This window comes from Apteryx rowi, unplaced genomic scaffold (genome assembly GCF_003343035.1).
Source record: "Apteryx rowi isolate R43461 unplaced genomic scaffold, aptRow1 scaffold_1166, whole genome shotgun sequence".
Classification (NCBI taxonomy): Eukaryota; Metazoa; Chordata; class Aves; order Apterygiformes; family Apterygidae; genus Apteryx; species Apteryx rowi.
The window spans coordinates 108,301-129,601 of record NW_020447382.1 but is presented as its reverse complement, the minus strand read 5'-3'; the positions used below and the strand labels follow the sequence as shown (position 1 = coordinate 129,601).

At 39.1% G+C, this 21,301-nt stretch overlaps 1 protein-coding gene across 7 annotated transcripts in view; it reads left to right on the top strand.

Annotated features, from left to right (window-relative positions):
• The first annotated feature begins 242 nt into the window (after positions 1 to 242).
• The window catches only part of LOC112973506, a 37,064-nt gene continuing 16,005 nt past the window's right edge, over positions 243 to 21,301 (top strand). The window contains exons 1-8 of one of the 7 annotated variants that reach the window (XM_026081484.1): positions 243 to 2,934; positions 5,038 to 5,071; positions 5,520 to 5,551; positions 17,482 to 17,559; positions 19,030 to 19,166; positions 19,750 to 19,869; positions 20,443 to 20,473; positions 20,828 to 20,875. In XM_026081484.1, the coding sequence (XP_025937269.1) occupies positions 17,526 to 17,559; positions 19,030 to 19,166; positions 19,750 to 19,869; positions 20,443 to 20,473; positions 20,828 to 20,875 (370 nt within the window). In that variant the 5' untranslated portion in view covers positions 243 to 2,934; positions 5,038 to 5,071; positions 5,520 to 5,551; positions 17,482 to 17,525. Of the gene's footprint in view, positions 2,935 to 5,037; positions 5,072 to 5,519; positions 5,552 to 12,648; positions 12,861 to 17,481; positions 17,560 to 19,029; positions 19,167 to 19,749; positions 19,870 to 20,442; positions 20,474 to 20,827; positions 20,876 to 21,301 lie in introns of those variants that run through there. The other 6 variants (XM_026081493.1, XM_026081467.1, XM_026081477.1 and 3 more) reach the window with 6 other exon arrangements.

Sequence of the window (21,301 nt, the reverse complement as noted above, 5' to 3'; positions counted from 1 at the left end):
ACTGTAGGGTTATTAAGCGGCCTAATTTCAATATTGTTGTGTCTCAGGGAAAAGGGAGGCCCGAGGAGAGGGAGAGAGACGGGTGAATGGCTGGTCGGTGGAGCAGTCAGAACACACGCAACATTTACTGATTTAAGTTCGCCGCCTTATGTGGGTGCAGTTCTTAGCACCCCAAAACAATTCCAATAGTAACATCAAAGATCACTGATCACAGACCACCATAACAGATATAATAATAATAATGAAAAAGTTGGAAATATTGCGAGAATTACCAAAATGTGACACAGAGACACGAAGTGAGCGCATGCTGTTGGGAAAACGGTGCCGATAGGCTTGCTCGACGCAGGGTTGCTGCAAACCGTCAATTTGTAAAAAACGCAGTATCTGCAAAGCGCAATAAAGCAAAGCGAGATAAAACGAGGTATGCCTGTATAAAAATCCTGAGCTTATGCTCTTTCTTGATACAGGCTAGATGTTGGTAGTGAATGGAGCGTAATTTATGGTCCTTACCAGGTGAGTTCTTCATACTTGAAACAAGACCAAAGGATGTTGTCCTGAGAGCATAACAAAAGGAAAAGAAGATCAAGTTCTTTACCTAAATCACAACACCAGTCAATCCACCAGCCATCTTTTATGAATTTGGTCAGGTCACTTACCTCTTTTGGCTACCTGTGTTTTTTTTTAAAATGGCAGTGGTAAATGTGTTTGTCTTCCAGTAGAGGAAGTTTCAAAAGCATAAGAAGTGACTGCTCCTCAGGAGAAGTACAGTCACTGTGGAACACCCCAAGAAAAAGGTGAAAAGAATTGCTACATATGTGAAACGATTCTAATTTCATTTGCCTGCATTTCCCATAGCTATTCAAAGTAAAACATATTATTTTAAGAGGAGCTGCTCTAATGAAGCTTGACTTTGTAACAGATCTGTTGGAATACTTCAGTTGACTTTGGGTACATGGGCTTTGTATTGTTTTTGGTTAACTCGGTTGTTGGGTACCTACCCAAAGCAGGAATAACCAAAGATATTTATCCAGATTACTTCTGAATACTATAAAGTTTTATCTCTGTATGTTGATTGGTTTCCTCACCCTTATGTCAGTATCACTAACTTGAAATAAATTTTGCATCCTAATGCTGCTGTTAGAAAGAGGCTGCTTCCTGAACTTCTAAGCATACTTTTTAGGTAAACAGTGTTGAACACATTGCTTCTGTAATACCTAGGTTGATTTTTTTGTTTTGTTTTTTTTTTTTTTAGTGACCTAGGTATAACCAAAGAATAAAAACATCTGTGTTTGTCAACTTTTCACTTGACACAAGCTTCAGGAATGTTGCTTTTGATGAGCTAAAAGATTTAAATTTTTTTCTCCTATTCTGATTCTCACCCTGCACATTTGAACTGATAGCACCTAAATCATACGCTGTTCTTAAGAGGGATGCTGCAGGAGGGGAAGATGTAAATAATATGCAACAAAATAATCTCAATATATTCATGGCAGCCTAAGCATCCTACCCAGTTTCATTAACAGTTAAATAGAAGTTTTGCTTTTATTCAGAGTATTTTGTTACTTTCATTAATAGAGCATAAGCCCAGACTTAAAACCTTATGGAATTGCTTTGACTGTATGGGAGGTTAATAACTTGGTGTGTTAAGCTGAATCTGCATTTTTACAGGAAAATAAGTGCGGAGTTTTTGATTTGTATTTTTATTGGCAATTTGCAGGCTGAATGCTCTATCATCCATTGAATTAATGCATTAAAGATTTTGAGGGATAGGARTAGACTAGATGACATATTGCTTCATAAAACCAGATGTAATTTTAAAATGTTTCAGGTAAATGTTCAGTCTGCGCAATGACTTTTTTCCTAGTGTGTTATTATTTTGGATTTTGTTTTTGAAGCTTTTTCCATTTGCGTTTGAAATTGCTGTAAAGACTTAGCAGCTTTTTCCTAACAGTTTTCGGAGCAGTTACTTTAATTTAAGAGTAGATTATTAGATTAATTATCTAATTAGGTAAAATTGATTCCATTTCCATTTTATGATATGTGAAACTTAAGCATGGAAGTTCTCAAACAAGTCTTTGGGTGTTTAATTGACAAAATGTTAGATAATATTTTAATTCTTCATGGTATGCCTCTTTAGAATTAATCTACTTGCTGTCCCTAAGAGCTGGTTCTTTGTTGTGCCAAGAGTTTGTATTTGTCACTGACTTCAGTGTTCTTCAAGATGATGGTTTCTAGGTCCTTGACCTATATATATATATGTCTCATTGTATATAGGTTTTGTGTGTGTGTGTGTGTGTGTGTGTGTATATACACAATCACATCACAGAATCACATAAATAAAAGTTTGTGGGATTGGGATAACCACAATCCAGGGCTGTGTATATCTTGTATGGCCTCTGGCTGGTTGCATACTGTTGGGTTTTCTGGATTTCTTGTTGCATAGGTAATAATGGGAAGAAAATTAACTTAGACAAAATAGCCTTCGTGGGAAATTGGTGTTGACTTTGTATTACATGCTTTGAAAAACTGTTGAATGTTAAACTGGTTAGAAAACACTATGATTTGCATTAGTTTACTAATGCTTTTCATTGTAACAAGTCTAAAAAAGCAATGGGGGAATATGTTGAATGATAGATTTCATGCAGATGAGTAAAGTTCCAGACCTTTTGAGGGAGCAGTCCCCAGGCAGAAATGTTGTATATACCTGGAATATAGTATATATGATATATTTTTATTCTGTTTTAGCAAATACAGCTTAGCTGTGTTGTTCAGTTTGCTAAAGAGGAAACCCTAGAGTGGAACGCCTTTTTCTGCATATTTTGAGAACAGTCCTTTGCAGGTATGTCACCAGCAGAAAAGTGGTGTTACATCTCTATTCTGTGAGCTGTATATGAAGCACGGTGAAGACTGTTCTGGCTCCAACAAGGATGCAAGGTTCCTGTCTTTCCCAGTATATCTTGGGAGGGTAGAAATGCCTCCTGTGTCCCAAAAGAAAAAGAATCTAGATTCAAGACTTTGCAACCTCATTACAAAAAAGAAATATCCTGACCTGTGAAGAGAGTTGTTTGTCTTCATTCTCTATTCTCTTTTCTGCTGTACATCTTCCCTTGGTTATCATACTTCAGAACCTGTGGTTGAAAATACCTGATGTACAGGCAGTTTTCTGTTCATTGGTGTGGCATTAAGATCAACTGTGCTGGAAAAACATATTAATTGGATGTTTTTGTTTTGATACTCTGAATGTTGAAATAGTTGGTTTTCACTTATATGAAACTTGCCTTGCTATTATGTTGTTTATATTTTGTTCCAAGAAGTATATAATATGCTCCCATGGTCTGTAGCTTATCTTCAGGATCCAAAGAGGCTTAAACTGTGGAACTTTTCTTTTGCAAAAAATATGGGTTTGCTTAGGGTGTGAGCATTAAGAGTTAGAGTAAATAGAATTTCCATGCATAGGTTGCTGGCATCTAGCTGATGTGATTCAGGAGTGTGTATATTTAGGGAGGGCTAAATGATGTTTACATAATATTTAATTATGCATGTGAAACAATGTTTTGTTAGCTACTTTGTGAACTTGAATTTTGTTAAAATTAACCTATGCGCTAACTCTTATGGATGATGGTGCRTGGGAGGTTTGCAGCAGTTTTTGAATTACGGCTTCTCAAAGTTAGGGTAACTTTTAACAAAGTGTCTAACTTTTCATAGTCTTAACTCAAAAACAGCCGTTGTAACTTGCTTGCAACATATGGCTCAGGACAGAGAATAAATTTCTTACCTGAAGTGTGAGAATCTTCATTCCTGGTATAGTGTTTGGGTTTCAGGAAGCCTCAAGAGTCACAAGTACAATGGATCTGTCAACCTCAACTGTGGAACTCCATTTCTGATGTCAATGAAAGCAGTAATCCAAGTGCAATCAAAGTCAAAATTTGGTCTTTCAAAAATGGTCAGGAAGAAATTCTCTTTGTACATCAGCTCACAGTTGCTAATGTTTTCTGCACTTCTCTGGAAAGTTAGCTGTTACCAGCTGTTAGTTGTAAAACTCTGAAGCAGAATGACATGTAGCGTGAGTAATAAAAACGCTTGTGGCAGCATTACTACAAGGGAGACTCAGTATCTGTATTCCAAATTTATAAAATCCTTCTGAGCTCATACAGCACCACGCACTATCTGTGGCAATACTGGGACTTCCATTTCTTATAACTCCCACAAAAGGCAACTATTTGGCTTCTTTAACAAATTGTAGTTGGGTCAATCTTAATAATTGTGCCAATAGTTGTGACAATCTTGCTTTTTAGTGAATTGTCACAGTGACTTGCAGCATCTCTTTCATGGCACTGAATACTGCAAACATAGCACTCAACTTCATGGAGCAGTCTGGACAAACAGCTGCCTCACTGGAATGATGACATTTATATTGGTTCATTCCTTTAAATGTCAAGTTTGTGTTTATTTCCTGAAAAGATCTAGAAATGAGTTAGTACTGGTTTTAGCCATGTTTTGAAATGGAAGTATAAGTTCTTCTTTTCCTTACATGCTGCCAAAAAGTGATCTATTATGGATTCAGTTGATGAAAGCCACTTTTCCTGTTCTCAGTGTCAACAAACTTCCAGGAGATTTGGCTCATCTGAAGGTTTAGCCAAATCACCCCAAAATGGTCAGGGAACTTTTTTTTTTAACTACAACTTTTAGAATTTTAGGAACTTCAATCCTGCAAAAATCAAGGTTTTGTATAGCTGTCCCTGAGACCATGTGTTTTAAGCCATAATCATCTCTTAAAAATCCATTAATACCAGGGCTTTCTTTAAATTAACCTTATGGTATTAACTACAAGTACACTTTTGTCTGTACTTCCAGCTTTTGCAGAAAATCATAAGGGCTGTAATTTTTTCTTACTTGATAATGGAAAGTTGGCCTATATTGTCATTCATCTGCAAAGGCTTCATTCAGAAAGTACAGGGTTTTTTCTTTAAATAATGCAGCACATTAATTTCTTTTTCTTATTTTGTTTTGGGATGACTTGCATCTTCATAATTAAAGAAAGAGAAAGCCCTGAGACCCAAGACTGTCTATTGTAAGTATAACACTTTATTCTTTACAGCCTCTTAGGATAGATATTGTTCAGGGATTATAACATTTGTTGCTCTTCCAGTAGTTCATTTGTCAAATTTATGCATTTATAACTTTTTCTTCAATATGCTGAAAATTTTTCTCTGAGATTTTTATCTAATGAACTGTTGAGCAAAGAAATATGTTAGAGCATGAAACCTCAATTGTGCGTTTCCAGATATAAATATTTGTATATCTATTTAGTAGAGGGATGGATAGTCAGTATTTTAGTTTTTTACTTTCCCAGGCTATACCATCTGCCAGTTGTCCATCTGTTTAATGCACTGCTAAGCTTTGGGCAATATACTGAGAAGCATCAGCAGGCTAGCACAGTACTGTTGCAGTTGCAATTCTTCCTGTGGCTGGTGTTTCCTAGCTGCGTCATATGAATGTTCTGTCTCTGTTTATTGCAGCGTGGACTTGGAGTAGCAAAGACCTATTCAAGGTAAACTCAGTTGTTGGGGTATACCTCTTCTCCCATAAACTGAGAACATGAATCCAGACTGTCATGTGTCAATGAAAATAACAGAGTTATGGGAAGAGACCGAAAACCTGGAATATAACTTGCTCACAGATGAAGTGGAAATCTCACTGTAAAGACTAATGATGTGGTACTAGGTAAAGAATAATAGCTTTTGAATGTACGGGAAGCAGAGAACATGGATTTTATCAGTACTCCCTGCTCTGTCAATGTGAAGATGTAAAAGCAAAATAGACATACAGTCAGTCATCACAAGAAATGAGCTTTTCATTTCTAGTTCATCTTTTTAGCCTGCTCTCCAAAGAAACAAGATTTAAAGAAACATGCTCTGCTTTGTCATCCGTAACTTTTGAACCTCTTAGCCATTTTGAACCAGACTGATTGAGAGTTCCTGAAAATAGGCATCTGCTCAGAGAAGAGAGATGCTTTTAATCCCCTGCTGAGGGAAGTGTTGCAGGCTGAACTCACCACTTACTGGATACAGAAGAATCAATACAGGAGAAAGATTCAGGAAAAAACACTGGTCAGTCTGTTTACCAGGAGACTGGGCTTCATTAGCTGCTGTGGTTGTTTGATGTTGACCACAGAATACCAGTGCAAGACGTCATTCAATTGTGTGAACAATTATGGGGCATTCTGTCCTGTTTTGCCTCAGCAGACATGAACACTGCATGTAGATCTTCTGGTTTTGGGAATACTGGTAATGCAGCTGCTTGTCAGAAATTCTGCAAAAGCTTTGAAAACATGTAGGTCCCCTCAAAATGCACTCAAGAATTATATTTATACCTTAGCAACAATACATCAATAGATTTGTTTGACTAAGGGCTGGAGTTTTTAGTGGAGTTTTTTTTTTTTTCCCCTCTCCCCAAGGATTTCTTTGTAGTTCCTCTCAGAAAAGCAATACTGATGAATGTAATATTCTTAAATGCGATTCCTGAAGAGCTTACTACATCAGGACCATAAAGCCTTGTTTTGGAGGAAAAATGTAAAGGATGCTTGGGGAGAAAGCGAGACACAAATAGGAATCCAGAAGGGGTGGCAGCAAGACTGTAAAAAGGCAGAGTGGTGGGGTACAGGAGCCTTTTGCAAAGACCTACATCTTTAGAAAAAGACATTGTTTAATGCACTATAAGCTTAGCATTCCATGGAGATTCAAGTTAAGAGCATACGCTTGTTATGACCACTGCATCTGCAGAAACACCGTGGATTTAGAAGTTTCACCTGTGATGGATCTTGAAGAACATGAAGAGTTAAAATTTTCTGCTTTCGGAGTCAGATATCTGATTATTACAGGGAAGAATTTTGATGTGAAACTGTTAAACGAGGTAGAGCTAACTCTTCTTGGAAGAGTCTGAGCATTACAGGGTTTGGTTTCCTGATATATATTACATATCAAAAGCTTTGCAGTATGTGCTTTAGTCCAGAAATTTCTAAACCTGGATAATCGTGTTGAAGCAATCAACATCTTTTTACATCTAATATGAAATGATTATAAAGACAATTATTCATAAAGACAACTATTCATACTACTGATGTTTCCTTTACCATACTTTATCCATATGGAATACTGCTTCACTGAAGATTTAGACACAGGAAGCCAATTTGCTAAGCAGTTGTTCTGGTTTACTAGTCCAGAGGAGGCTGATCAGGTTGATTTGTATTGTTTTAGTGGTGTGGTGCATTTCATTTTTACAAGTAGAAAAGCTTTCCACCTGAGTGACTTTTTAGAGACAGCAATTCAATTTGCATTTTGGAGACCACAATGCAGAATTGTCTGTATAACTGGTAATATGTCTGCAAGAGAGCTCGAAGTTCTGCAGATACTTTGAATATGTAGTTCCCCTTCCAGAGCTAGTGGATCCAGGCACTCCATCAGTTGTTTTGTCACTGAGATAGGAGAATAAATTCTGGATTTGCTCAGCTGATTGCTTGGCCTTTGTTTTTCATTTTAAATAGTTGATGAATTTTTCTACAGTTTCCATACATATGTAGTTAGCCCAAACAATAATTATACTGTATTTGTGGAGTCAAGTAATGAAGTCTTTCAAAGGAGCATGAAAAGCATGGATATTCTTAATTATGTACATTATGTAAAGTATGACTACAGTATCATTTCAGGATATAAATTCATGGGGTGCTCTTCTTATTGCAATTGGATTTGCAGTCCTGTTCTACTGTTCATGTTGTCAGATTCCCCAATGAGAGTGAAATGCCACAGCATGTTTCCAGTGAGTTTTGAGTGGCCAGGAACAAAAATGTTTGTCAAAGTGAAAGATGAGTCTTCTTGGAAATAACATGGGACAAAATCTGACATATCTGAAATTTACACAGTCTAAAGAAAAACAGGCACCTCAAAAGATGAGGTTTGGCATATTGAAATATTTTACACCAAACCCAGCATTTTCTTCATTGCTGCAAAACTGCACACTTTTGAATCTCCTTTGTCAGTAGACAGAATAACACCAATGCTGCTATTGTTCATAAACCACACTTGAAAAGGATAAGTGATTTGGATTCTGAGTATTTTGAAATGGGAAATGCAATTTTCAGTATCCACTCTGAACCCATCAAAAGTAACTTTTTGTAATCGAGAAGTCACGATCGTGACTAACCTAACAGCAGGGCTGTTTGTAGAATCTTGTTGGCTTCCAAGTCAGTTAAGTCAGAAAATGCATTTGTTTATGAACTGATGGTTTTGTTTGGAAGAGTACCACTTTTTGTAAAAAAGGCATCTGGATACCATGCAAGTTTCCGTTATGGCAAAACTATCAGAAAATTATTTTTGTGGTAATAACAGAATTGGGTATCTGTTTTCTTTTTTTGCCTGCTTTCAAGCAGTTTGGCAGAGGGCAGCTTAACAGAAGATGTGGGAAGAGAGAGGATGCAGAAGTCTTATGACTTTACTAAATTATTCAAAGCCCAGTTAGTATATGGATTTCACTCATATGATTTTTTTTTTGTACAGTGATAACTGGGCTGATGGAAGAGTTCAGTATCTTCCAGCCCTAGAAGGGGCAATCATTTGTTCACGGATCAGGAAGGGAAGAGACTGAGTGTTACTTTCTTTCCTGTGACCTTTCAAACAAAGCAGACAGAAGCTTAGAAAAATCTCACTACTTTGAGCAAGCATTATACAATGAGGAAACGTTCATTGGGCAATGGCAAAAGACAGTGGATTATTGCTAAAATGAGGCAGCTTATGTAGGAGGGATAGTACAGTGTATGAACCGTATTAAAACCATTTCTGGGCTGTATTGGTGAAATTAATTTGGTACGAATGAGTGGATTAATGAGTGGGGGTTTTTTTGCATAGCTTGTGGAATTTTTCTTGTGTTACAGGAAGGTGCAGGAAGCTATAGAAATGTTTGCAATAATTCTACAAAGATAAAAAGGTAATGAAAAGTGCAATTGAGAGTCTATTGTATGTGTTTAGTTGCTGGATTTGGCAACCTTTATGTAGCACCATGAGTGAAACAAGCTTCATCTGGTCTTTCTGTTTAGCATGGGGTCAAGGGGAAGAATCAGATCTGAAGATAAGGTGCATTTAACAGGTGTGGCTATGAGTCCTTCCTCCCCTGAAAGCACAAATATCCTGTGTTCTGCCTTGGGTTCAGCAATGAAATATATCCTGATCGGCATTTTGGCTTTCTGATGCAAGCTAAATTAATTTTTTTTTAGCATGCAGGCATTCTGGTATATATATATATAGTTTTGGGGTGCAAAGCTACTGCTACTTTGTTGATAGAAAGGAAACCTGGAAGTTCTTTTTCAAGTTCAGACTAGAATAGAAGATACTTCTGAGATTTTAATAATATACATGCTATGATTGAACACTACTCCAGTTGCCTTATCACCTCTCTTTGAGCCATTCTCCCATATGATGAAATATGGGAGTTATTGGAATATGGAATATTGTTAACTTCACCTCTCAGGAATTCAAAAGCGAGTCTACTGGGCCGAATCCAATGCATCTGTGTTGTCTTTGAGTAACAGAAATGACAACATCTGAAACTGTCTTTAAGTTTTGAAGTTTAATTTCTGGCAGTCAGTAAGAATGTGTATGCATTATAAATACATGTATAGACATAAAGCATGTTTTCAGGACCACTTCATCGAATATTGAAAGGAGAGGACTGTTTGTTTGTTTAAATTGATAACTAGTCTCTGGAAGGTATCCTTAATGAATAAAAATCATTACTTGGAAAGGATTGCTTGAGGTTATCTAATCTTCCCTATCAAAGTCTTGAAAATCCCCAAGGCCAGAGAGTTTGCAAACTGTGTGTAAACCAGTCTGCTGCTGTTCCCCTGTCTCAGAGGAGAACTCTGTCCTAACATCTAATCCACGCCTCCTAAGCAACCATTTCTGGCTGCTGTTGGTTTTTTTATTTTTGGGGTTTGGTTTTTTGGGGTTTGGTTTTTTGGCTTTTTTTTTTGTTTTTTGGGGTTTGTTTTGTTTTTGTTGTTGTTTTTTGGGGGTTTGTTTTTTGGGGGTTTGGTTTTTGGTGGTTTGGGTTTTTTTGTTTTTTTTTGTTTTAATGCTGTCAGCCACTGCCCCAAATGGTTTGACTCATCATCTTTGTAACTGCCCTTCAGGTAGCCTTGGGCTACTCCTAGATCACCCCTTAGACTCCACTTCTCCAGAACAGACAAGCCCAGCTCCCTAATGTCTTCTCATAAGTTATTTACCCTTAGTTATTTGCCTTGGTAGCCCTTCCACTGGACCTTCTCTAGTTTCTCTATTTGAGCTGGAGGGATGAGGAGCGCTGAAACTAGACAGCCTCACAAGCACCAAATAGTGAAGGATAAAAATGTTCCTAAGTGTGCTGCCTGTGTTCCACCTAAGGTATCCTAGTGTGTGGTTTGCCTTGTTTATGAAGAGATATGCTTTTGGCTGATGTTCAACTTGGCATCCATCATACCTGTCAGGTTCTTTTCAAGAGCAGTGTAGCTCAGGCAGTTGAATCCCAGTCTGTACTGATCTGTGGGTGTTATTCCAGGTGCAGAACTCTGTGCTTCTCCTTGTTAAGTTTCTTGAGGTTTCTTTAATCCTCAGTGTTCCCAAGGTTCTGCTTGACCAAAACTTTGACATCAATTTAATCCTCATAATTAGTAGTGTCTGTGAATTTGCTGAGGGTATTCTATGCATCCTCAGCCAGGTTATTGATAAAGATGTTATTCATTATGGGCCCTGGAATCAGTCCCTGGGGTACTCTGCTTGTTACTGGTCACCAACAAGAAGTTAGGCTGTTGATCACTGTCCTTTGAGCCTGACAGTCCAGCTCATTTTCAGCTCATGTGTCAGTCTGTTCTTCCGGTCTATCTAATATACTTTAAGGGAAAATACTATAGTGTTTCAGTTTTGAGATACTTGGGTAAGAAGTATAATTCACATTGTTAACAGAACTACAAAGCTATGCARCTGGTAAACACACAAAGCTTAAATGTTGCTTTCATACAAAACTGCCATTAAGGATGAGAGAGTGTCATCAAGATCATAATTGCTACTGTTAACTGTTAACAAAGATTATCACAACTACCTGCAAATGCCTTAACCCCCCCCCCACAATCTGCTACCTTTGGGAGCTGTTGATTTTTAACTTAACCATATGAGTAAACCTCAACCACATTAAGGCAGGCTGCATTGCAAACTGCTTCTGGAGCAACGCTGTGTAAACACAATATATTCCTGGTGGTAAACAGAAAAAAGGAGTAAACCAGTGATTGTATAACATGTTATATTTTCCTTGAGTAAGAAAAACCTCCTCATTTCAAAAACAGGAATTGCATGGACAAGTATGTAGTTCAAGTTAAACTTTCAGATTTGTTTTAATCTTGAATGCTGCAATTTACAGAATGCCGAGAAAGCTAACTTGTGGTGGGTTTGTGTGTATGGATTTGAGGGAAGAGTGGGGCAAGGGAAAGAAAGCCTGGGTAAAAGCAAGTGGGTTTCCTATTCTGCATGTAATTTAATGACTTAATGAATTGTCTCTAGGACTGCTCTGAACATTTAGACTAGAAGTTGTCTATCTGTTGAACACCTGTCACGCTGGAACTGCTCATACGAAATAATAATCAAAACAATCAGAATGGTGCTTTCTGATAACAGTATAAAAAAGCACAATTTTTGAAAATTTTTTCAAAAAATATTGAATATTCTATGCTTCTGTGATATCCATGTAGGTATTTGGTATATTGTGTTGTTGGGGGGGGAAATGAAGATTCTTTTTTATTATTTAAAGCAGTAATGTTACAAAAGGAAAGTATACTAAGATGGAATACTGTTATTACTGAACCTAAACTGGCAATATTAAACATGCAAAATGAAGATAATTGTTTAGTCCTATTCTAACTTGTTTGGATAATCTATTATGTACTTAATAAAAGTATGTCAGAAGAAGTCTGACTGTCATATTGTCATCTTAGGTCCTCCTGCTCCAGTCTGTACTGTGGGGAAGTATGAGACACAGAGACCAGGCAGCTGAATATAAATGAGCTAACATCCTTTTTAGATGTATTTTTGAAATCTGTGTTTTTGTTTTAATGATAGTAAAAACCTCTAGTTGATTATGATTTAGGAAGAAGCAATGCACGTTACAAAACATTTGAGCCATTCCTTTTTTTTGTGCACTGGTTAATTTATTTAATGAAAGGACTTAAGAAAATATGAAGTTACAGGGATTTTCACTGAGAGATTTTCAAACTTTAGACATTATGGTTTTTCTTCCTGATAATCTGATGCATCTGATACCACTGAAGGCTCTAATGTTTTTTAGCTGGTGGGGATTTCAGAAGAAAACTTTGTAGTATGCATGCAGGTGAATGCAATGAAACTTTAACAAAACAACAGCATACAAAACAAGAGCAGCATGGGTTAATCATTATCAATATAATATTAAGACAAAAATATTTAGTTTTTGGAAAATGGGGGGAAAAAAAGCCTTTACTTTAAAGGTTAAGTTACCTTTACAAGGTACCTTTAACTTTTCTGCACACCTCTTTTCATGTTCAGCCCAAGAGACCACATGCCTATCTCCACAGATTTGGGAATAGTCAGCATAATCCCCACTGAGCTACTGCCCAGCCACACAAATGCATGAGAACTCTGTAGTGTAAAAAATTTGTCTTTGGAAACTCGTTACATGGCACCATCTTGTTACATGGCACCTCTGTCAGCATACTGCTGCTGCATCTCACTATTAAGGCGGAACACCAGAGAAAGACTTGAGTGAGATTCATGAAGTTTTGGTGGGGATGGGCCCCTGCAATTCCCAGGGTAAGAAGTGTCCCATGAGGTATTTTCTATCGCAGTTTACTTGATAGCTTTTCTGTATAAAATAAGTGCTGGTACATTGTCAAAATGTTTTTGTTTGCAGTCCTGGAGTGTGATTTCACAGAATCACAGGATGGTCGAGGTTGGAAGGGACCTCTGGAGAACATCTAGTCCAACCCCCCTGCTCAAGCAGGGTCACCTAGAGCACATTGTTCAGGATTGCGTCCGGGTGGGTTTTGAATATCTCCAGAGAAGGAGACTCCACAACCTCTCCGGGCAACCTGTTCCAGTGCTCTGTCACCCTCACAGTGAAGAAGTTTTTCCTCATATTCAGATGGAACTTCCTGTGTTTCAGTTTGTGCCCGTTGCCTCTTGTCCTGTCGCTGGGCACCACTGAAAAAAGTCTGATCCCATCCTCTTAACACCCTCCCTTAAGATATTTGTAGACATTAATAAGATCCCCCCCTCTCAGCCTTCTCTTCTCCAGGCTAAACAGGCCCAGCTCTCTCAGCCTTTCCTCATAAGAGAGATGCTCCAGTCCCCTAATCATCTTAGAAGCCCTTCGCTGGACTTGCTTCAGTAGTGCCACATCTCTCTTGTACTGGGGAGCCCAGAACTGGACACAGTACTCCAGGGGTGGCGTCACCAGGGCTGAGTAGAGGGGGAGAATCACCTCCCTTGACCTGCTGGCAACACTCTTCCTGATGCACCCCAGGATACCATTGGCCTTCTTGGCCACAAGGGCACATTGCCGCCTCATGCTTAACTTGGTGTCCACCAGCACTCCCAGGTCCTTCTCCGCAGAGCTGCTTTCCAGCAGGTCCACCCCCAACCTGTMCTGGTGCATGGGGTTATTCCTCCCTAGGTGCAGGACCCTGCACTTGCCTTTGTTGAACTTCATGAGGTTCCTCTCCGCCCACCTCTCCAGCCTGTCCAGGTCTCTCTGAATGGCAGCAAGCATTCTGGGGTATCGGCCACTCCTCCCAGGTTTGGATCATCAGCAAACTTGCTGAGGGTGCGCTCTGTTYCTTCATCCAGGTCACTGATGAAGAAGTTGAACAGGGCTGGACCCAGTACTGACCCCTGGGGGACACCGCTAGCTACAGGCCTCCAACTAGACTCTGTGCCGCTGATCACAACCCTCTGAGCTCTGCCATTCAGCCAGTTCTCAGTCCATCTCACTGTCCACTCATCTAGCCTGCACTTGCTGAGCTTGTCTATGAGGATGTTATGGGAGACAGTGTCGAAAGCCTTGCTGAAGTCGAGGTAGACAACATCCACTGCTCTCCCCTCATCTATCCAGCCAGATCCTCCATAGCTACTCCCATGCGCACTTCCCTGGCTGCCTTCACCTGCTGGAGGTATCCTGACTTGAGCTGTCTTCTGCCAACTACCCTGTCACTATAACTCCCCCCTTCCTCCGTCTTTCCTAGTTTAAAGCCCTCCTTACCAGGTTGGCCAACCTGTATCCTTCGTCACCAGGGCACCCACCCCATTCAGAGACGTGTGCCCCGCTTAGTGAGGTGGATCCCATCTCTCCCCATCAGTTGTTGATCTTCAAACAGGGAAATTCAATAAATGGTTTTAATTTTAAAGTCTAATAGAGAAGACATAACCTTCACTAATATGGTAAACTGCACAGCAAACTCTTCTTGTACTCAGGGCAGACCAGAAGCTGCAAAAACACAGTTAATATGTTACTGAGCCTGAACTAGTAGTGTTTGAACCATGGCTATCATACCTTGTTCCTTATTAAGTTTTAAACGCTTAGGTTTTGCACTGTCCTAAAACACTTTTACAGTACTTCTGGTCAACTTGGAGAACCAGCAGAGATGAGCTAAATCTATCTGCAAAAGAATCTCATATATGCATTAAGTGCATTCAGTGTCAGCCAAAATAAAAGAGTATGTGGAAGTATTAAACTACATATTTTTAAGCTGAGAAAAAATGTGCAAAGTAGAACCCATCTTCCTAATGACATATAGCTGTATTTTAACATACTGATGAATTTCATGAGAAGAATCATAAAAACCACTACAGTCTTCAAATCTCAGCAAACAGAAGTAAAAATACCATGAATACTTAACAACATATTATTGTAATCTTTCCCCCTAGGATACCACGTTAGGGTCACATTATGCTTAACAGGAAGGAAAAAAAAAACGCACAGAAGGGCAGGGAATTCCATGTTTGTTCTTAAATATTTGTTCCATTAGGAATATTTTTTGCTGCCAATCAAAACTCAAACAGAAGAAGGAAGTATACAGAAAGTGGAAAGGGGGACAGGCCACTTGGGAGGAATATAGGAACGTTGTCGGAGTATGCAGGGATGCGATGAGGTAGGCTAAGGCCCATTTGGAATTAAATCTGGCAAGGGATGTCAAGGACAACAAGAAGGGMTTCTTCAAATACATCAGTAGCARGAGGAAGACTAGGGAAAATGTGGGCCCTTTGCTGAATGGGGTGGGTGCCCTGGTGACGAAGGCTGCAGAGAAGGCAGAGTTACTGAATGCCTTCTTTGCTTCAGTCTTTACTGCTCAGGCCAGCCCTCAGGAACCCCAGACCCTGGAGGCAAGAGAGAAAGTCTGGAGGAAGGAAGACTTTCCCTTGGTGGAGGAGGAGTGGGTTAGCGATCATTTAAGCAAACTTGACACCCACAAATCCATGGGCCCCGATGGGATGCACCACGAGTGCTGAGGGAGCTGGCGGACGTTATTGCTAGGCCACTCTCCATCATCTTTGAAAGGTCCTGGAGAACAGGAGAGGTGCCTGAAGACTGGAAGAAAGCCAGTGTCACCCCAGTCTTCAAAAAGGGCAAGAAGGAAGACCCAGGGAACTAGAGACCAGTCAGCCTCACCTCCATCCCTGGAAGGGTGATGGGGCAGCTCATTGTGGAGGCCATCTCCAAGCATGTGGAGGAAAAGAAGGTGATCAGGAGTAGTCAGCATGGCTTCACCAAGGGGAAATCATGCCTAACCAATCTGATAGCCTTCTCTGATGGAAGGGCTGGCTGGGTAGATGAGGGGAGAGCAGTGGATGTTGTCTACCTCGACTTCAGCAAGGCTTTTGACACTGTCTCCCATAACATCCTCATAGRYAAGCTCAGSAAGTGCAGGCTAGATGAGTGGACAGTGAGGTGGATTGAGAACTGGCTGAATGGCAGAGCTCAGAGGGTTGTGATCAGCGGCACAGAGTCTAGTTGGAGGCCTGTAGCTAGCGGTGTCCCCCAGGGGTCAGTACTGGGTCCAGTCTTGTTCAACTTCTTCATCAGTGACCTGGATGAAGGAACAGAGTGCACCCTCAGCAAGTTTGCTGGTGATCCAAACCTGGGAGGAGTGGCTGATACACCAGAGGGCTGTGCTGCCTTTCAGAGAGACCTGGACAGGCTGGAGAGGTGGGCGGAGAGGAACCTCMTGAAGTTCAACAAAGGCAAGTGCAGGGTCCTGCACCTAGGGAGGAATAACCCCATGCACCAGTACAGGTTGGGGGTGGACCTGCTGGAAAGCAGCTCTGCGGAGAAGGACCTGGGAGTGCTGGTGGACACCAAGTTAAGCATGAGGCGGCAATGTGCCCTTGTGGCCAAGAAGGCCAATGGTATCCTGGGGTGCATCAGGAAGAGTGTTGCCAGCAGGTCAAGGGAGGTGATTCTCCCCCTCTACTCAGCCCTGGTGACGCCACCCCTGGAGTACTGTGTCCAGTTCTGGGCTCCCCAGTACAAGAGAGATGTGGCACTACTGRAGCAAGTCCAGCGAAGGGCTTCTAAGATGATTAGGGGACTGGAGCATCTCTCTTATGAGGAAAGGCTGAGAGAGCTGGGCTTGTTTAGCCTGCAGAAGAGAAGACTGAGGGCGGGGGAATCTTATTAACGTGTASAAGTATCTTAAGGGAGGGTGTTAAGAGGATGGGGCCAGACTTTTTTCAGTGGTGCCCAGCGACAGGACAAGAGGCAACGGGCACAAACTGAAACACAGGAAGTTCCATCTGAATATGAGGAAAAACTTCTTCACTGTGAGGGTGACAGAGCACTGGAACAGGTTGCCCGGAGAGGTTGTGGAGTCTCCTTCTCTGGAGATATTCAAAACCGCCTGGACGCGATCCTGAGCAATGTGCTCTAGGTGACCCTGCTTGAGCAGGGGGGTTGGACTAGATGATCTCCAGAGGTCCCTTCCAATCTCAACCATTCTGTGTGGTTCTGTGTCTGTGTTAATTCTGACACTTAGCTCTTTCTCAACTAGGCAATATGATTTCTGGACTTTAGACTAAAGAAGCAGTCTGTGTATGCTATATGAGCATTGGGGATTCTTTTCAGGGGGAGAGGGATAGGGTGCTTTGATTTTTTTCTTGTTGTTGTTTCCTTTTTTTTTTTCCTCCATGAGAGCTTTCATGGTCTGTGCCATAAATGTGAACTTTGTTGGTATTTTCTCAGGAAATTGGATTCTGTGAGAAGGCCTCTTTTGCTACTTTGGTTCTCTTCCTGAAGACATTAATTTTGTCCCCTTTAAGTCTCCATTAGAAACTCCTTTAAAATCATGGAAACTATGTACAAACTGTCTAATGTATTTGCTCATATTGATGTAACTTATTCAGTCTAATATCCCTTTATGTGTACTTTTTTTAATCTTAGTGAAGCGAGGACTGACAAAGGACATAACCTGTCTGAAGGATTTTATGAGAGATCCCAAAAGAGAAGAACCTCTAGTTGGTATGTTTTTTGTTTTCTGGATGGTGTGTTTTTGCATTTGTTTTGAAATGAAAAGTGATATTTTAGATATAGTTTCATTTTCTGTAATTGATGTTGAATTATTTTTAGGTTATACCTTATATATATACACACCTTTTAAAAGTTTACCTTATAACCCTGAGCTCTATAAAGGCCACCTCTTCTATACACAGACATTGTTAGATGACTTGTTTCTGAAGGATCTACCTCTACAAAGATACTTGTGACTTCTCATCTGGTGATTCTTTGTGGTTTTCCAGTTGGGATAGACAGGTTTCTTTCTGATTATTGACATATTTTTCCTCACTGGCTTTGGGCATACTAACAGCAATGAGATTTATTTTAAGTTTTCTTTCTTTCTAATGGTTATGTTAGGCAATCCTTACAAGAAGATAAACAATGCTCCTTGTCAGTGGCCTCAGTGTTCCTAGTATGTGTTGGTATTCTAGAAAGATACATTTCTTGATGCAGAGCTAAGTAGCAAATGACCTAGTATTAGAAAAGAGTTTCTTTGTTTAGTGAATCGTCTTCCTACTCTTCCTATATTAACTTTAAAAAGATGCTTAGCAACTGATTCTTCTAAGTGTTTTTAATGGAAAAGTTGGATAGCAAAGTCTGTCACTTTCTCGTTTACACAGTTAATTTTTGATAGTTTCTTTTCAGAGTTAAGAGTTAGCACTGTAATACGGAGTACTAGAAATAATGATAATGGTGAGGAGCTGCTGGTTTTTCCTATTTGTTTTAAGGTACTTTTAAAGCTGTTTAAACTGTTCAGAATAAAACTTTTCATGCTAGATAGATGCCTCAAACTTAGAGGTTTTTGAATAGTTTTAGGACATAGTCTTTTAGTCGTCTCTAGGAAAGAGATTAAGGAAAAATCCATTTTCCCTCCTATTAATTCTTAAAAAATTGGGGGAAGGTTTTGTATTATAAAGGACTCAATTTGTGAAGGGATTAGTGTCTTTCTGCTTGTGCATTGTGCTACTGTGACACTGTTCAAATTATGTTTGACTAAGTAGCTTAAATGTAATTTCTCTTTAATATAAACATTTGTGTGGTATTTCTTATATTCATTTGCTTTTAGATTGACACTTCTACATGAGTTCTCTTATAAGACTGTATTGAAGGGAAGGTTCTTTCTTGGTTTCTTAAAAAAATCCCGGACAGAAAAATAGATACATGAAATAGGTTATTTTGTTTAGCTTGAAAATCTGCCATAGACTTCAGAGTAAAGGTTGGTAAAGAGATAAACTTCAACTGATGTGGGTAATAAGTCTGAGCTTTAATTTGTGATCCTGAAGAAGTGTTGAAATTCCAAAAGTGGAATAGTCGTCTTTATTAGTTTTGGCTTTCAGTGAGCAACCTAGAAGAGAATATGTTTGTCTACAGTGTATGTATACTACAGTGTTTGTATGCTATATACATAGATGTTTGTAACTCTTGCTTTCACAGGATTAGAACATGTGGTTGAAATCAGATTTGAAGGAAGAAAAGAGCCACATTACGAGTGCAAGCTGTGTGGGTTTAATACAGAGATGGCACCTATGATAGAACATCTTAGTGGATATAAACACAGAAGAGCATACATTGTGAGTACTTTTGATGCCTTTTGATCACAGTATCTTTAAGATATTACCCTTTTTCATTCTTTTTTTATAAATACCTATTTTAATGCTGAAGTTTAAACACCCGTGTGGTAAATCACTAATAGTTATATGGTTGACTTTTCATGGGTCAGATCATCAGAAGCTGAGAGATGTTGTGAGTCTGAGAGTTACTGAGGAAACATGATGCACAGATGCATGTCTGTATCTCCTCAAAATCTGTTACAAAGGTTTTTAATCTTCAAGCTCAGGTTCTCAGGCCCTGGTTCCTAAAAAGTCATGGTTCTCTCTCATCCATCAGCATACACATAGTGTGGTTGGATATTGTACGAAGTTTATTACCTTTGGCTAGCATGCTTTGCATAGCATCCAGATACTGTTGTGAAGGCTGCTTGTGCAATTTTAATGTTAAAATGTAATTAGTTACGTTACAGAGGAAAAACATGTTCATAATGTTCAAAACTGCTTACTGGTCTTTATGGAAACTTGTCCAAAAAGTGAAATGTGTCAATTTTTAATACTGTGATGAATTTTGATATTGACCACCTAAAGCCACTTTTATCAACAGTCTAAAGAATTTCCAGATAAAATGAAGAGAAAGACAACAGATGTAAAAGAATGCAAAGTCTCATTTCTCAGACGGATAGCAGGAGAGATAGAGAAGACTGAAGGATTAAAAATGTATAAGGTAATTCTAAGTAAATGTAGGGTACCCAGTAAATGCATATTTTTATCTGTGTGTTTATGTTTGACCCTAATAAGTTTCAAAAGTACTGCTGACAAAATGTGTTAAACTTCACTGTGTGCTTCTAGAAAGTGTAGTATTAAATTGAACTAAGACTTAAGTTAGTTGCGCAAAAATTTGGGGGAAAAGAACAGCAGTCTTGCAAGGGACAGCTTGAAATTCTTTAAAAATAAGCAACTTTTTTTTTTCCAGAGAGGTTAGGGTTTCTTTAGGTAGAAAATGTTCAAACAGTCTGAATTCAGTGTTGCAGAAATTTAATGCTTTTACTTTAATGATTTTTAACTTGTGCAACTTCAAAATTTTCTTAAATGCAAGCAAATTTTCTCTCAAACTTCATTTATACCTGCAAAATTATATACCTATAAAATTGTAGACTACACTGTGCTAGGACAAATAAAAGTATATGTCCATTTTCTAAAGACAGTTGCAGCAGAGACTGGACTAAAGGAAAATCACCAGTTATTATTCTGAAATTTTAATCAGAAAATCTAATATAAACCTATTTCTGCTTCCTAGATTGAAGGTTACATAAGACCAAGTACCTCACGTAAGTTTATGAATTACTTGAATATAGTATATATAATATGTAATTGATATTTTGCCTAATTTGAATTAGTGAATGAACTCAGAGGGCTTTATTGACTTGCAAAGCATTAAACTTCTAAGTAATAGTACAAAATGGTTTCTTTTCAGAGATTCTCCAGCATTTGTGAATTTGAAATGGGAGAAGAAGGGAATTGTCAGACTAGCAATGTTTCTTAGACATTTTTAATTCCTTAGTTTGTGGTTCTGGAGGTAGTTAAGATAACTACAGTAATTTACTAAGTAAACTGAAAAAGTATGTTAATACGGAATTGGGTTTCTCTGAATAACCTATACAGCTGTCTCCATCTCATTTCAGTCAACAAAAAGTATAAGGTGAATGCTGAATCACCGGTAAAAGTGGAAGGTATGGTTCTTTAGCAAGTCCATTGGAATGAGCAATGGCAAAACAAACCCTCATATGCAAAAATTGCATCCTGATACATTAGATTTGAGTTATATCCCTTGTTACTGCAGATGTGCTGTCGATGCTTACTGCCAACTGGAAGAAGCATCTACTTGCTACATTTTGTTCCTCATAGTAGTAACAGTGGGAAAGTAGGTTGATTGAAATGGGTGAAGGTTGCATACACCACTTAGGATCAACAGAGAGTCGTCAGTATGAATTGTGCTGTAGGTTCCTAACATAGCAGCGCTTTTTTGGGTAGGAAGTCATTGATGGCTTCTATGGATTGTACCTTATGATATGATGGTCTGCAAAACAAGGTGGCAGAGACCTTTTTTTGAGCTCTGTTCATCTCTTTTGGGAGGAGATGGAATATGACCCAGTAAT